The sequence below is a fragment of the Cupressus sempervirens genome, chromosome 8 (genome assembly GCF_028749045.1).
Source record: "Cupressus sempervirens isolate cs-2001-9-10 chromosome 8, ASM2874904v1, whole genome shotgun sequence".
Lineage (NCBI taxonomy): Eukaryota > Viridiplantae > Streptophyta > Pinopsida > Cupressales > Cupressaceae > Cupressus > Cupressus sempervirens.
In genome coordinates, this window is record NC_143125.1 from 351,604,402 (window position 1) to 351,622,088 (window position 17,687).

General features: G+C 33.7%; 1 protein-coding gene across 4 annotated transcripts in view; it reads left to right on the forward strand.

Moving 5' to 3' along the window:
• LOC149542784 (sterol 3-beta-glucosyltransferase UGT80B1-like) overlaps positions 1 to 17,687 on the forward strand; it is a 126,148-nt gene that overhangs the window by 63,544 nt on the left and 44,917 nt on the right. For all 4 annotated transcript variants that reach the window (XM_089797679.1, XM_089797681.1, XM_089797680.1 and 1 more), the window contains exons 7-10: positions 8,139 to 8,202; positions 9,241 to 9,298; positions 9,397 to 9,574; positions 15,824 to 15,954. In XM_089797679.1, the coding sequence (XP_089653805.1) occupies positions 8,139 to 8,202; positions 9,241 to 9,298; positions 9,397 to 9,574; positions 15,824 to 15,954 (431 nt within the window). The remainder of the gene's footprint in view (positions 1 to 8,138; positions 8,203 to 9,240; positions 9,299 to 9,396; positions 9,575 to 15,823; positions 15,955 to 17,687) is intronic.

A 17,687-nucleotide genomic window follows, 5' to 3' on the forward strand; every position in this document is an offset into this window, starting at 1 on the left:
CTTTAGAATGATCAGAGAGGAGTCAGCGCCCAAAATTTGTCTAATCCTAAGGCAGAGGTTGTGTTTTTATTAAAATTTGACTTGTCTTTTTGCCTACCTACGCAACCTATTTTTTGTGATTCACAAAGGTGATTTTGGCGATTTTTTGAATGAATATCATGAATCAGGGATTTATGTGATTCATGTGATGAAATCAATGATCTGGTACACCGGTTCAAAAAAAAGGAACCGTGAACCAAATCACCGGACCGATGATTCAAGCGATTGCATGGCAATTCTCATTACTATGCTAAAAACAGATATTTCATGCAACATAAACCAGCAAATGACTAGAAGAATACCCATGCAAAATATCTCAGAGTTTGTTATTGCATTGTAAACTAGTAGATACTCATAAAGATCTTCAGTTTAATACAATTTCAGATTTGTTATTGTATTATAAACCAGAAATGCGATACACGTGCATTACATCCAATCGTAGAAACAGTATTATAGTCACATTGGAGAGAAGCTAAAAGATGCACCTGTAATCCCAGATGTGAATTCTGATGCGAATCCCCCATAGATGATGAATCAAGGCTGCATCCAATTCACTAGAAATCCTAAAGGTTTTTTGTCCTCAGGCTTCAACAAGAGAAAGCTAGAAGTTTCCCAAAGTTCTCCAAATAGAAACCAGAAAATCAATCTTAAATCCAAGCATGCTCAAATGAATGAAGCTTTCTTCATTTATGTGCAATACAATGACCCTTCAATTTCCTCCTCCTATCCTTCTGTCTTGTCCTTTTTTTGTCACCTTTAACCCACTTTAATATTAATCTGACCCATTTTATAAATTCTGCATTAATTTCACTTAAGCCAAAATTAATGTTTTATGAATTAGACGTTAGAATTCCTACTGTCCCAAAAAGGGGATATTACACTTGAAGAACTAATCAAGTGAAATATGAAATTGTTGATTTCAAAGTCTTTAATGGAGTCATCATTTAGGAACAATTTTTGCAACATCATGATGACGATGAACATATCATCAAGGGTGATTCATTTCTAGAATCGACAGTGAAAAGGTATATTTTATCATGGAAGATGAAGAATCCCAAGTATATGATAAGGAACTAGACCAGGGAGGTTCTTTTATAAGGATCCACAATAGAATCATGCTTTCTTAAGTTACTGTTAGCAAAAGTGGATAGGTTTTGTAAATGTGTTTGTTTACTTCATTTTGATCGTTCATGACTATTTAGTTAGGATAATCTTTTGTTGGGATGATCTAGGAATAGCTTGACTCCATGCCCAATTGGCCAGATATTGATTTACCTTAGTTTCCTACACCCCAATTATGTGTCATGCTCCCTAAATGTAGTCAATTGTTATACCCATGTGAACATTTTAGTATGGAGTCATTTTGAGTCAAACTTAAGTCCTTATTCCTTAATGAATCTTAATCAAATCCTTGTTTTCTATAAATCTCCTATTTATCAATCTTTGATTAATGTCAATACACAACTAATAGGATTTTCTTTCCAATGCACTAGATGATTCGGTAAAATGCAAATTAAATACGAAAGAGAGTAAAAAAATGGGTAGATAGATAGTGCGTTGAAGTGCTTCTCTCCACAAGATGGACACTTTTTAAAGTTTCAAATTAAGTTATTGGATTTGTGTGTTTGGGTTTGGGTATGGATTCGGGTTTGGTTCAAGGCTCAAGTTCACCCTTGGTTCAAAGTTAGGTGCCGAAGTCAAAAGCTAAGCAAACTAGGGTGTTTTGGGTGTTGTGGGTGTCGAAAAGAACATTGCAAGCAAGAAAAAGCCCATTTAAAATGAATATGGATATTGTAATTTAAACTCACATTATGACAGTTTGAGTCTTGAATATTATAGTTTTGCAAATTATGAGTATGATATTATGAGGTATTTAAAAATAAAATTTATTGGCAATTATGGATTTATTAGGATTGCTTTTCTTATAGTTCTACAATTATAGGTATAGTTTAGAATTTAGATGTTTGAACATATATGCATATGTATATTCATATATGTATGTATTCATATATATATATATATATATATATATATATATATAGACATACCTGTAGTTGAACCCAAGTAGAAAATTGTTGTACTGGCATACACAAACTCGTACCTTATACCCACACTTGTACTCAAATCAACAAGTTGGTTTCAAGGAGAAAAGTATGCATCTCTGAAAATTTATGTGCCTCTTTTGAATGTCCAGCATAAAGAAAAAATTAAATGAAATTTGCCCACAACGGAAAGTGCATTCCTTTTCATAAGCTGTCCAATGTAAACATCAAATTAAAACAAACAGTGATGCATAAATGAGAAAGATCACCCCCTGTCACAAAGTAGGTGAAGTCAAGTGAGAATTAAATGAAAATTGGTTATGTGGCATGTTGGGTGCTCCTTATAAATGCACGGCCAGCTTAGCTGAAAATCAAATGATAAGAGTTGCACTAGACCATTGAAGTGCTTCTCTACAAAATGTGTTCCAAGTAAACTTAAAAACACAACAAAATATTGCTCATAAGTGAAAAAAGTTAAAATACATGACCATATGAGTGATGACCAAGTTTTGTACGTTAAAAACAATGTTTTTTGAAATGGAACAACATGCACTTGATGCAACAAGGAAATATTGAAAATAAAAACATAACAAAAAGGTCTTGTAGATTAGAGATATGTTCCCAAGTGAGACATTTGCAAATTTTAATGAGGATTACATTAGTTATAAGTATACTTTCTGTTGTCATCAGAATGATTTATAAGATAAAACTTTGGTTGTTTTGTCTTTTCCTTCACTCTTCACTAAGGTGCTTTGGTACAATGTTATTATTTTCAATGCGTGTGGAGGCTGTGATTGAGTAAAGAATGAATTTAACAATAAGTGCTTTTGGATTCAACTATGTAAGATTTTTGCATCAATGTTTCATGGATTGTGGAAAAACTCATTCCTACAAAAGAATGAACCTCTTCATTTTCAAGTTTCTTTAGAGGATTTGTAATGGTTGGAATGGATATGTTGCATTTGAATCAGTGAGAGGTTGTTCATCATTAGATGGCTTTTTTTAGCAATTGCTATTATTGGAAGAGAGTTGTGAGATAACCTTTTAGAAGATTTATCTCAGGACATGATATATTTAATTGGAGTCCTTTTAAATATTTCTGTGCTTTAGTTGGTTTAATATAAATGGTTTTGTATTTAAGATTTTCCTGGTGTGGAAATGGATAGTTTGTAGAACAGGAACTCCATTATGATTTCTCTTTTGTCTTGAATAAATTGCATGGAAAATGTTGTAAGCAATGATAATCATGCACTTCAGATGAATACATAACTAATGCCAGAGCTGAAAAAATGATCAGCTCTAATAGGGACCAACATTATATTCACTATTCCTAGTGAAAGGACAAAAATCAATATCACACAATCTCTTTCATATAGACTTCTATGCAGGCTGAGAAATAAAGTAAAAAAGAAATTGCAAGAAGACACCATGCATGCCATCAAGAGATATATATCTTGAATGTATTTTTTCACATGTCTCTTCAAATTTCTCGTTCTTTCAAAAATGGCATTTTCCCAATATTTAGCATCTAGCATATCCTTTCCAGACAGTAGATCAGACAAGCAGTGCCACCATTAGCAGAAGTATTGGGCTTAAATGCGTCATCATCATCATGCCCCATAGACTTCAAAGATGTACGGGGATTCAACACCCCTTCAATATCCTCAATTACTCTGCTAATAAAATTCTCAATTCTATGAACACAGAAACAAGCATCTGTATCAGCGAAGCCTTAGTGGTAACAACATTCTTACTCCCCAAGTAAATATTATAGCAAGACCTCACAATCCGAAGCGGGGTATCCCCGTGAATGTGCATTGACACTGAATTTGCTGCAGAAAGTAATGTCTTGAGCACTAGAAGCTCCATATTCTCATCTCCTAGATCATGTCATTTATACACTGACTCAGAAATCTGAAACAGTTTAGAGTCTCCCCTCTCCCTACAGACATTCATCATGGATAACAAGCTACTGCCTGCACCTATTTTGAGAGCATGGTAATTTCATAGGCTCAATTCCTGTCAGTGTCATTCAGCATGTTCAAGTAAGATGTGTGTCCCTTAGTGACTCGTCTTCTTGTTCGCAAGGGTTAGGTTCCATCACCACCCATTCGGACTTTCTCGTCAACAGGTTCAGCTTCAGCTGAAACGCCCACTGTTGCCATTCATTTAGTCATTTGTATTTTCAAACTTCTGCAATTTGCAGTCCATTGAAGGATGATGGCATATATGGTACAAATACTTTTTGGCTCATCTAGAAGACCCTTTCTTACCAGGTGATATAAAAGACCCCAAAGAAACTTTGTGATATTAACACCATATTTTTGATCATACGAAAACAACATTACTGGAATAATCAGTTACTGTTCCCACCCTCAAGGATCAAATTTTCCCTCACAAAGTAACTGATGCAGCTCTCCTGTAGAAATTCAACTAACAACCGTTACTTTCAAATATAACACATGGCACGTATCATCATGGAACTGATGTTTGTGCATGATGCCCAGTCATCAAGACAAGAGCAAAATGAGCCCCTTAAACGAACCAGTAGTAGCCAACATGATGTTGAAGATATGAATCGACAAAATAAGGAAAACCGATGAGCCTAAAGAAGTAGTTATTAAAATATCTTGCCACAAAACAAGATGGTAGAGTGATGAGCGAAACCAACAGTGAGAACATCATGTTATGCAGAAACGTGGAATACATGAAGGCCCAGCTGAGACAATGCTCATTTGCTGTTCTTGTCATCATTTACAGCAAATCCAAATGCTTTAGAATCTACAACACGCCACTTACAAACCTCAATCTGGAAAAGCTTCACGAAACCAGTTCAGAGACATCTCAGGAGAACATGATTCTCCACTCCTCTCCATGGTCACTTGCATGATCAACACTACCAGCAAAGATAGAAAACACACACATAACATTTAGTCAAGAAGAAAAATTGCGTAGACGGAAGCCAAGGGAAATTATAACTGCACAAAATAATAAAGAAATAGGATGAGAACGAAGCCATGCCTCCATCATCACCACAAGAAATAGAAGGCAGATCTGAGTGATTCATATCACACGAGCCTTGACAAGTGTCCTTAATAAATCTGTCACAGAGTATGAGGAATACATAACTAATGCCAGAGCTGAAGAAAAGAAAGCTTACAGTGGTGCCATGAGAACAATGACAAAAAAATTCCCTGTAACTCATATTCATGGACATCTCAAAGGACACCCGTATTTCTTCAGTCTTTCTTATGTTTTCCACGAGCCTATATTCCAAGCATTACTTGATGATAATAATCACGTATTTAGATACATTGAGCTAGTGACAAGGAAGCACACTTACGAGTCCATGGAATATTTCAGTGATCTCGAAATGAACTACGCACAAGATTGTGGCATAATATGTGCTGGTCTTGTTCAGTTATGCTTTCCTAACAAAAATCCTATTGATCTGAGAAAGATCAACAGAGAAAGAAATCTAACATCCTTTTCCATCCTACCGTCCACACCATTACTCACAAAATACTTTATCTTCCCTTTAACCTCCAGATTTGTAGTTCGTCTCTGATAGCATGTTAATGTTACTTCCCAGAGATTGAGATAATCAGCAATAAGAAATAGCCGAAATAGATACAAGAGACACAAAATTACCCTTGGAAAACCCTTGCAAAATTGAAGGGAAAAACCCAGCCACACAACAACTCTTTATTGATAATAAAATGTTCAAGTGTACAATGCCTTTCGCTTGATGCTATATACATAACAAATAAAGAGACTCTTCACATTACATCCAAAGGTCTCTTGAAATCTCATCCGAAGGTCTCTTCATTTTCAATATACAACTCTTCGAATTTCCATGCCTCAATGCATGTCAATTGACACATGTTTTTATATTTTATATTACAATTTTATCATAAATGTCCTGTTCAGCTGAAGGTGACTATAAAGATAATAACGCTCATATTTCTAGAGATAAAGATCTCTATTGCGGCTACAATCTCCAACAAGGTGAAGAGCACTGAATTAGTGCTTTAGCACAAAGTGTACAAATTGTATGAGAGATACTTAACAAAATCGTTGATCATTCTATATTCTTGGTATTATATAGTTACATATGCTACTATAACTACTATTATTCTTTGGTAGGGTGGAATTTATTGGAAAATATTCCTAAATTCTAATTAAGTTTTTATATTTCAGCAATATATATTTTTGCATCAACTTTCAGGCTCAGGTGTCGATTGATGCAAGCTGTTCCTTTGTACTGCTCCATTTTGCCCAGCAATGCCTTTGTAGTGATGATACTTTGCTGCACATGTATTACCAACTCAACATCTGTTCCTTGACATAATTTTCACCAGTGACTTACTTTTGATATTAGTCACCGGCATTGGATTTCAATGACGTAAAAGGCCATTCTATCCTGGCGATGTTATCGAGTGATCTTAATTTGCTAGTGGCCTTTGCTCAACCTTTTAGTGTATGATTGTCAGCAATTGAACTTTAATGAATTTTTCAAAATTGAAAAAAAGGACATGTTGAGCCTCATCTTTAACTGGTGTTGGTCTCCCTTAAGCTATCCTACTGGTATAATTCATTCCTTGAGTTAGTAAGTCTGCAAGCAACTTTAACAGTTTATTCCTTTATAGTCAATGGGGTTCTTCTGCCAGTTTCATCACTCAAGGAATTAGAGTTCCCTCTATTTTATATGAAGAGGAAACTTGTTTTCTATTTCTGGAGCCAAACATTAGGACATGGTATTGAAGATCTTCCCTTTAGCTTAAATTTGTATAACTCGATCTCTTGCAAGGAGCCCTGGTGTTCCTTTTTATACTTCCATCTTTGATTAATCATTGGAAACAATGAACAAGGCTGCTGTTCCACTTCTTTAAGTGCTTTTATCAAGATACAAACAATTTATCCTTTGTTTGAGAGAAAGAGTTTATGACTGTTCTGTATGCGACTTTTCTTTCTAATGGCCCTCAATGAAGACATTTTTTTTCATCCATTCAAGCTGTGTGCTGTGATGGGCAATGATATTCTCATTATTGTCAACTTCAGAGAGAGTAACAGTATTGTCACAATTCATACTTTTCTATTGTGCATAATCTTTGCTAAGCCTTTTACTCAATAATTTATCCATTTGTCTTGATTTTCATATAATACACATGCACTATAGGTATTGACTTCCAAAATTTGGTTAACTTATTTTAATTCTAATGTCAGTTTATTTATCGAAATATCATAACTCAATTACATGATATCTTTCCAAATTTATTTAACAACAGCTTCTTGATAATAGGATCATGTGTGAGATCTCACTCATCAACATAAATTTTATAATTCTTGTGGATATTTTCTTCTTCTTCCTTCGGAATGTACCTCATCTGGTTTTGGACCTTGAATTATTTTCTAATACCATTATTTTCTTTCACTACACTTGTCATAATTTTCTTAGTATTGTGTATTACTTTTTCTATAATTTAAAAAAATCTCCCTGTTTCCTGTGTAATTTTGCCATGAAAGTGTAATTTCTGATAGTATCTTTTTAAGAAGCCATACCTGTTTGCAAGCATTGTGCAACTTCGCTTTGAACTATATTTCTTAATGTGAGCCGTTCTTGCATTTCTTTTTCATTTTTTCCTGTTTTTTGAAAACCATTGCTTTAAATAGATTTATCTGTGTTCAAAACATTTCTTTTTTGGGATGCTAATTGCATTGGCTAACTTTTTCTTGTTTTGACATTTATAAGGTGGTTTCTTACTAGAACAGCATAAATGATTTACTACCAGCATTTAATGGCTTAAGTTATACGGTATCATGCAGTTTAGAACTTTTTTTTTTTGTGGCTTAAGTAGCGATTTAATTTCATTGGCTGGATTAACCATTTGGTTTTCCCGAGCTCTTGTTTTGATCGTTAACATTAACACTAGGTTATTGAAATGGTCAATATGTGTGTCTATTATAGTTGTTGATGTTAATTTGATAGGTTTGATTGGGCTACTTATTGTGTCATGCAAAGCAAAGCAGCTAATGGTGACATTCTTTTGTCTGTAGGACATGTACATGTGGCAGAAGCTCTCCATGCGCCTCTACATATTTTCTTCACAATGCCTTGGACGTAATGCTCTTGATCCTGACATTTAGATATTTAAAAATTTAATGCTTTTTTCTAGAAAGAGTAAAGGAAACTAGACTCTTTGTATATAAAAACTAACATGAACATGATGAATGTACAATACAAAATCAGTTTTTTCTAAGATTTTTTGACATTTATACATAAAAAGTAGACAAATTAGGTGGCTAAAATAATGTGGTGACACACTGAGATGTTTGTAGATTTGCTGCAAAAAGTCTGAAAACTGTCAAGGTGAAAAATGGGGTAAACAGTTCTTTTATTTATTTTTGAAAACATTCCAGATTTGAGAAATTCACATCATATAATCTTGTTCCTGTTTTTACCGATCTATGTAAATATTCCACCCTACATTTTTTGTTTTGTCATTTCATGAATCCTCTTTTACATCATCTTACAACTAAAGCATGAATACTATTAATTATTTAAGTATTTCCTCTTCCCTTTGCTATGTACTATTTACTTATTTATGGGGCAACACCACAATATGTCATGTCACTATTTTTTCGTCTGATAAGTAAGAGAAATAGGTTCACTATAGATAAATATCATCAGAACACAGAGATATGGTTCCAAAGTATTTCAAATGTTTGGCAAGTTGATATATTCTACAGAACATTGAATGTAGCCCATTTACACTGAAATATGTTTGGAGAAGTCTCCTTCCTATAGAAATGATGTATAAATTTATCTGTGAAATCAATGACGGTTCATAACTTTTTATTTCATTGCATTGAATTTTATTTCAAGAAAATATCAGAATCCTGTCTAACCAGCCTTGCTTATTTGATTATTGACATAGAACATATAGTTTTCCCTCTTGTTTGTAATTTAGAACTCCATCTAAACTCTTTGAAGTAGAATTCTATTACTTGAATATCATAATAGCAAAACAATATTAATTTTAGGACTTTTTAATTTTTTTTCTCAGATTGCCCCCTTTATCTTAAAATTCTTATGCTGATGTTTTATCAGATTCTTATTAGATATGTGCATTTTTCAACTTTTTTGTATTATATATAGGCCCACAGCTGAATTTCCTCATCCTTTGGCACGAGGGACACAAAGTGCTGGTTATTGGGTATGTCCAAAGCTTTTTTGTTGTTATATGGTAATGCATGCTTTCAATTATATCTTTTGTATTTATGTACTAACAGCGTTTTGTCTTGTTTGGGTCAGTTATCATATTTGGTTGTGGACATATTAATATGGTGGGGAATAAGAGGTATTATAAATGATTTGAGGAAGAAGAAGCTGAAACTTCCTCCTATAGCATACCTGAGTGCATACTATGGGTCAATCTCAGATTTGCCAACAGGATACATGTGGAGTCCACATCTTGTACCGAAGCCAAAAGGTACAAAGTTTTTGAAAGCCATTAAATTGAGAAACTTAGGATTTGGGAGCAATAACATATGAAGAAGCTATAAAAGTATATTCCTAATTAGACATTGGTGGTAGAAGATTCAACATGATAAAGAAACTAAAAGATTGAATAATTCTTGGTGAAGCTCGAGGATGAAGTAAATGCTTATAAAGATTAAATTATCACATCATTCAATCAGCAGCAATGTATCTCATTGAAATTTGGATTGAAATATACCGTATCAGCAAAAAAGTGTTGTTCTGTCCGACTTAGTTGCACTTGTGTTTATGATCACACTTCATATATATTTATCTTGTTCCATATGACTTGTTTGCATGTCATATATATATAAGTTTATTCTTCAATTTCCACTATAAGTTGCTGTTGCTTCTTTCAATGTGTTGTATTCCCTTGATTATGTATTTTCAATAAAAATAATCTTTCGTGAGAGGATGTTGTCAGATATTGAGATGAATTATTATTTTCTAACTGAAAGAATTATAAAATTTAGTGAGAGATTCAATAGCTGATCAAAACACACACGCTCATGTATATATGTATATGTATATTATATATACATACATATATGTGTACATGTGTGTGTGTGTCTATATATATATATATATAGAGAGAGAGAGAGAGAGAGAGAGAGAGAGAGAGAGAGAGAGAGAGAGAGAGAGATGTATATATCCATGTACATAGATATACTTTATATATATAAACTATTTATATATACATATGTACATATATTTATGTAGATTTATGTGTGAATATATATATATATATATACTATTCATATTTTTTAATAGTTCTTTTTAAAACACATTCCTACATTTTTTTGAGAGGGTTGTCGGCAATAGTTTTGCCGATAAGAATAAAATGTTTTGTTTGTCTAAGATAGCAGCTTTCCACAATCCATGGAAATGCTAATATATTTTTGGGAATGATTGTGTGAATAATTTTTACCATCAACTTTTTAGATCATACTCTATGATCCATTATTAGGATGAAAGAGTGTTTCAAAATGCAAAAACTGAACAAGGTGCAAACCAAGGATAAATGTTTTGTTTAATAATTAATTGTAGTTTTCAAGTAGTTAGTTGTTGGTGGCTGGTACCCTTGACCAGTCGTCGAGTGCTATATATTTATGGCTTGTATGGGAACCAAAACAATATTTATGTACACATTATTTTGATAATAAAGCTATAACTTTGTACCATATTGATGTGTTATTCTTGAATTATTTTATTGAATATGCTCATTGTTATATTTCTGTTTACTCTTTGAGAACACTCCTTAGGGAGTAAACATTTTGTTGTCGTTGCATTGAACCTGGAGATTTGACACAATGAAAAAGGCAAGATGGTGGAGTAGTGGGCCAGTAAATTGAAGGTGATGAACAAGTGCTAGTAATAGAAAGACACAAATTGAAGAGGTTTCTAGAAAGCTATCATTGTCTGATGTTGAATTGAAGATTTCGCTGATTAAGCAAGTAACCAAGTAGCACTCACACACTTTGCTTCCAATGAAGGATTTGGGTCTATAGACAATACCCGGTACCACCAACTTGTTTGTACAATTGGACAAAAGGGAATAACAAAACCTCTAGACTGAGGTTTGCTGAAATTAATTTATGCCATATTGAGAATTCACCCTCAAACAAGAATTAAGAATATGGGGGCTAGGGATGAAGACATTAGGGAGGAGAGTATAGGATCAAAGAAGGCGACCATGGTGTAAAAGATGCAAGTGGACATGTAGAGGACGCACATGTGGCGGATAGTGCAAAAGAGACAATGGAATGTGGCCAAGAGAGACACTGATTTAGTTGTATGCACACGGTGCCTATCAAGTAAAAATGTCAATGAACACCTCAGAGAGGCAACACTTGCTCAAATTACAGGACCCTGTATGCCATTGCAAAATCTGCATAATCATATGGGAGGCTAGTGGACAAGATGATAAGTATTGTTTGAAGGCATTTCCCACCATAGAATATGGAATTGCGCTTGATAGGTAAACATGCCTATTGGATAAAGAAAGTTGATGTGCGCAAATCTCAAAAAGGAATTTTATAAAGAGTTTAAACTTAGTTGCTGGTTTCAGTTTGGGTTCGAAGAACTAGTTCGCCAATACAACAAAATTTAAGAAAAGGGTTTGGGTTCGTTAGTACAAAAACATATATGCACAAACATTTATGCAACCTCGACGAAGGAATTCAGATTAGAATCCCACATGATATCATAAAATCATTGAAAATCCTATAAACTAGTAATCATAGCATCATATATATTATCAACATAAAAAGTATTAAAATAATATTGAGTTCAAGTATCATTGTTTTGACTTTCAATGATTGGAACATTTAACCAAGTTTCAATCATCTAATGGATTTTCTAAACCTTCATTTTCTTCTTCTTCATCAAAGGTATTAGTTGATTCACAATCAATGTCAATGCCAATGGGACCTACTGCACTAATAACTATCTCACTTTTCAAGTCCTCAAATGCTTATTACTTTTTCACTGTATAGAGATCTTGTTTATTTGTAATCAACATCTTAATGGAAAAATGTTGTAAAAGTAGCTTGCAACTCCTTTCACCTATTAAAGATATTGTTTAATGTTTAAAATACAATTTATCATTGTAGAAAGCTTCCAATTTATCAGATTGGGGTCATTATCAACAATTGTATATAAAAATTTCATTGGAAGAAATCTTGAGGGCTAGTTTAATTCTATGTAATGAATATCTAGGCTTCAGAATTTTTTTTGCAATAGTAAAGATCTTAATCAAATTTTGTAGTAATTGTTTTCTGCTCTAAATTATAGAATGCTTCTTAGTGGAAATGTACCTGGTTCATACTTGGTCTTCCTGGGTTTGCTTGGTTCGACCATGGTCAACCTAGGCTTGGCTTGGAGGAACCCACTTGCCTGGATTTGATCCAAGTGGAACCCACATGTGAGCCAAGACTAGGACCAAGTACCAATTTGAACTTCGTTTGGTTCAAAGGGCAGGGGGAGAATTGGGTAAGTTGGAGTTTAGATTGTTCAAAGATGACAATGAAATTATTGTAGAAATTTAGAAAACAAAGCAAGGAAAGAGTGAGAATGTGTTGTCCTCAATTTCGTATTTGCAAAATTGGGGCAATCCTATGGAAAATTTTGTAGGATAAATTCTCTAACCTTAGTTGCTTTTCTTGGTCTTCTGTTTGGTTTATGGTTTTCTTTTTGTCCTAGATTGATGACATATTCAATTCTTGCCTCAATCGGAGTTGTCTATTGAAAGACTTCAAAGAATTTAAGTGTTCAACATTGGGCTTTTTCAACCTATTTGCATATCATTATTCTTTAATTAAAATCTTGCGTAAGTGGATTTTTCGCTGACCATTGCATAACACATGGGGCATTTACATGTGAAATGGAAATAAAACTCCTTTGTATACTTGCATTGAGTATATGAAGCTTCAATTAGTTTTTCATGTAATTGTGGTTTATAAACTCTGATTACATGTCTTCTCTTTAAGTTTGTTCATAAATACACATGAGAATACCTATAAGTGTTTAAAACATGTGCAAAAGTGATGATTTTTGTGTCCATTACATATCTTAAATTGTGTTTAATCATGTGTTGTTTTAAAGTCCATTATGAGTCAATTGTGGTAATTTTAAATTCATTTACATGTATTTAAAAAATAAAGACAATAGCACATGTAAATGGACAAGAACAGCCCAACATTAGTTATTGGTGCCAATTTGAAAAGCCGTTGCACATTGCAAATACATGCATTTGGCAATCAAAAACCCGTCTATACTAATAGTGGTGATTTTAGAATAATTAGCATATCTTTACATACCTAAAGTATATGCATTTTACTTCTAAAAGTCCAACTAATTGCTAAGTGGTGTTTTTTGTCTCAATTACATGTTTTAATATGAATTAAAACATACGCAAGACTCCTCCCAAAGCCCATTTTTACTCAACGTGAGAGCATGGTGGTGATTTTTAGCCAAGATGCATATGCAAATGACTAATCAAAGCACATTTTTATTACCTCTTTATACATGCCTTTTATATTAAACACTATTGGCAGTGATTTTTGTTAAAATCTCATGTAAATGCTTTGTAAAAATGCATCATTACTTCTTCAAGGCTGCATTTCATTTCAAAATCCATAGGTGGCGATTTTGGGTTAAAATGCACATCTAAATTGCATTTCAAAAGCCACTTTTAACTTCTACATGCAATGCAATTTGCTTCCAGCACTACAGTGACAATTTTGGTTCTTTTGACATGCTATTTCAAACCTCCATTTTCTTCTAAACAATCTGTCTAAGGCATTCCTTGCATAAAAACCAGATTTGTTAGGAAGATTGCAAGCCTTCTTACTTGCGCTTGGGAGTTAGAAGCCCTTCTAGGGCACAAAATGGCTTTTCTAGCTTGATTGCATTCATCGAAAATTGTGTTCTACCTCTCTAGGCACTGTTTTTGGATTTGATTGCATATCTCCTCAAGAGATTCAATTTGCAGGTTTAAATCTTTATTTCTTTTTGCTAAATTTGTGCTTTTTTGTTCTCCATCATGAACATTTGTTAAGCATTCAATCTTGACTTGAATATGCAAGGGGATTTGGTCAATCTTGTTGCCTATATAGCTGAGGCCTGGAGTTTCGCTTCCAAATTTCTTTTCTTTAGGATGTTTTAAGGATTTTTTCAAAGATTCAAAGACTTCTTCATTGCATTCCCAAGAAGAGCTATGCTGTCCTTCTTGAATTCTTTTTGGTGCAAACTAGGACTTCTTTTGTTTTGTGTATACCTTCTTGTTTTTTGAAACTCATCTTCAAATTTGTGTGATCTTTTGTTTGAGAACATTGTTTGTCAAAGATCTTCCTTAAAGTCGCAATGCAAGTTCTTCCCCTTATGAAGAAAAATCTCCTATTACTCATATCTAGTCAAGATTAAAAATCCCGTTCATAAACTTGCATAAAAAGAGCAAGATTTCTTTTACCCCATTATGAAGATGAGCTAAAATGCCCACCTCTAAATGTTTTACATGCACTTTTGATACCCTTTTCAAGGCTGTAAATGGACTCCTAAAACCCATTTGTGGCGGCAAGTACTATCTAAAATGACTGGTAATGGGACCTAAAAATCCCACTTACCAGAGAGATATCTTCCCATGCTTGTTCAAAGAGGTTAGATTTTGCAAAATAAAAAGCTTTCAGGACTGAATGCAAGCTGGTGATTGATACTATCAAGACAAAGCAATCAAGGATGCAGATTCATATTTCGGTTCAAGATGTTTTCACCAAACCTGAACACCACTCATGCAGCATGAAGACCGACAAAGGATGATGTAATAGCAGTCATGCTTGTCAGAGACTTAGTTTATTTTCATTATGTAATTGACAAATTGCATGTAATTGTGAAACAGGTGTAATTGCATGTAATAGTACCACACACAAAGCTGTAACATGTAATCAGACTGCAAGTGCATTAGGCTTTGTATTCTTGAATAAGTCAAAGGTAGTTAAGGGTTTTCCCTTCTTTCTCCACCTTTTTCTCTGCCCCTCACCTATAAATAAAGGAGGGTGTTCATTGTAATTTTTATCTTTTGGAAATGCAAGAAGATTTTGCCAGTTTGTATATGCATTCTTAAGATTTTGAGCTTAGGTGTGAATTGAATTGCTTCTAATAAAAGAGGCAGGTTTTATAACTGATATATAAAGGTGTGCAACTAATTTTAATAGGTAGAGTAAATTGTCTGTATGAAGTTTGATAAACTTTTTTTTCCAAATATTTCTCAATGTCTTGATTATTTGGTTTCAAAATGGTGCTGGACAAACTTGATCTGCCATGGCATCTGTGTGTGCAATTGGCTATGCTTCCTTAAAAGCAGCTCTTTTACATTTGTTAAGTTACTCGTGAGTGCAAAAGATTATATTTTTTGTAATGCTGCATTTAAGTCTTTCTTAAAAATATAACTCTTTTCTTTATTGGTATAAGATACTTAATGTAGAAGGCTTACACAGCTTGGAAGCTTGAATGTAAGGCATGGACAGAAAACTAGGTAGAAGAAATCGTTTGTTCAATTTTTTGCAGCAGCTTCTAACATATTTATATGGTGTATGGTAGCATTAGCTTTTGTTAAGTTGTACTTTTTTGGAGTTGAAATAGAGCTATGATAGTTTTGGGCTTAGACAAGTTACATTTGAAACTGAACTATTTTATTTTCTTGTAGACTGGGGACATTTAGTGGATGTAGTTGGCTATTGTTTCTTGAACTCGGGAAATAATTATAGCCCACGTGAAAAATTTCTTCAGTGGCTTCAAGAAGGTCCAAAACCTGTATATGTTGGCTTCGGAAGCATGGTAGGTTTTGATTAATCATAAAAATGAATATTTGTCTGTGACTATGGTTAAAGCTTTTATATTTATTTTGTATATTATGTGTACCTTGTATCTTTTCAATGTCAAGCATCATATTAGTTTTCTGTATGCCACAAGACTGGTTATTTTCAATCTGAATGAGCTGACAGTAGTTCCAATTTCAGAAAGCTTTTTATATGCTGTAATAGTTTTGAGACCTCAATAAAATCAATGAAAGCTTACATGGGTAGTTCTTATATTGTGCTTGATCTGTGATAATACAGTTACTGTGCATCTTTCACAGGTCATTACAAAACAGTTTCAACTTCTAATACTTGTAACACAAATAAACCCATCAAACACAATAGTGGTAAGTTTGGTCTGAGTAATGGGGATAGATACCTGGAACAGTACTTCGTGGAATAAACATAACATTGGATCCTTTAATGCTGAATCATATGTCAAAATTTCAGTTCTAATATGAACAAACTATTTAATTCTTTACAAAGAAGGTTATTGTTTTGGTAGTCCCTTTCCGAGGAGGCATGCTATTTGATTCCTTGGCATTACTCCACAAGGAAGGACATGTGTCCTGTAGGCTCTTATCTAGGGAGTCAATTTTACTTGTAGACTCTTCTTAACAAATGTAGGCCACTGGAGCTGTGGTGACCATCCAAAAATAAAGGCTTGTTGACTTCCTCATCTTTTTCCACGATAAAGGCTATTGAAATGTATTTCTTAGTGAGGGGACTCGTTGAATTGTAGATCCTTTCCGCAAAGAGGCTCTCTGACAGTAAATATCATAGAAGGGAAATAGTACTGCATTCTTATCAATTTATCATAAAAAATAATCAATTATCAACATAACACCCAAATTTTCTATGTTTTTCCAGCTTTAAAGCAGTAATTGTAGTCAAAGTTGAATAAAAAACGCACTCATAATGTCAGAAGAAGTCTCATCTGATATCAAAAGCACTCGCAGTTAGTAAATGACACAAAATTTTTCTAGGGTGTTGGTGACTTTTTAATGTCAATGAACAGTTGCAATACCAGTCAACTTATAAATTCTTTAAAATAGTCGTGCAGTAACCCATCAACTCACTGATTCCAACCAACACCTGAAAAGAAATCCAATTGCCTTACCATAGTCAAACTCATTACAAACTGTTGGTTTGATTGCTGAGTGGTTTTGACTTAGTTTATTGGGCACTTTTCGATAATTATTGGTATCAGGCTCTACTCGCAGTAGGCCTTCCAGCAGCCAAGAGTGCGTTACATTCCATTGGTTGAGTTGCTTTTGTATTGTCATCTTTCTTGTAGTTTTAAGAGTTAAAGTGAAATAATATGCACATGGACTTACCTATTGGGTTACTCTGTGCTGTATTCCTGATGTCAATATCAGGGATTTCAAAAACCAGGGAACAAATATTGCAGAACGCTCATCTGCTGCAGTCAGTGAAGGTCATAGGGAAGAAACCCTGACTATATATATGATGAAATGACTTGGATATAACAAACATTTGTATATGGCATTAGATGCAAGTGTTGCTGTCATACTGAGGTTTGATAGCATTAACAAAGTGAAAAAGTAAGAAAACTCGATTTAAAAGTCAGTTTTCTTTCTACAAGGGATGGAAAATTTAAAAATTGTTGAATAACTCTCGATTCGTAGTTTTATGTGCAATAGTTTTTGTTGTCAAACTATCATTTACTTTAGCTCTACAAAGTTGTAGTTA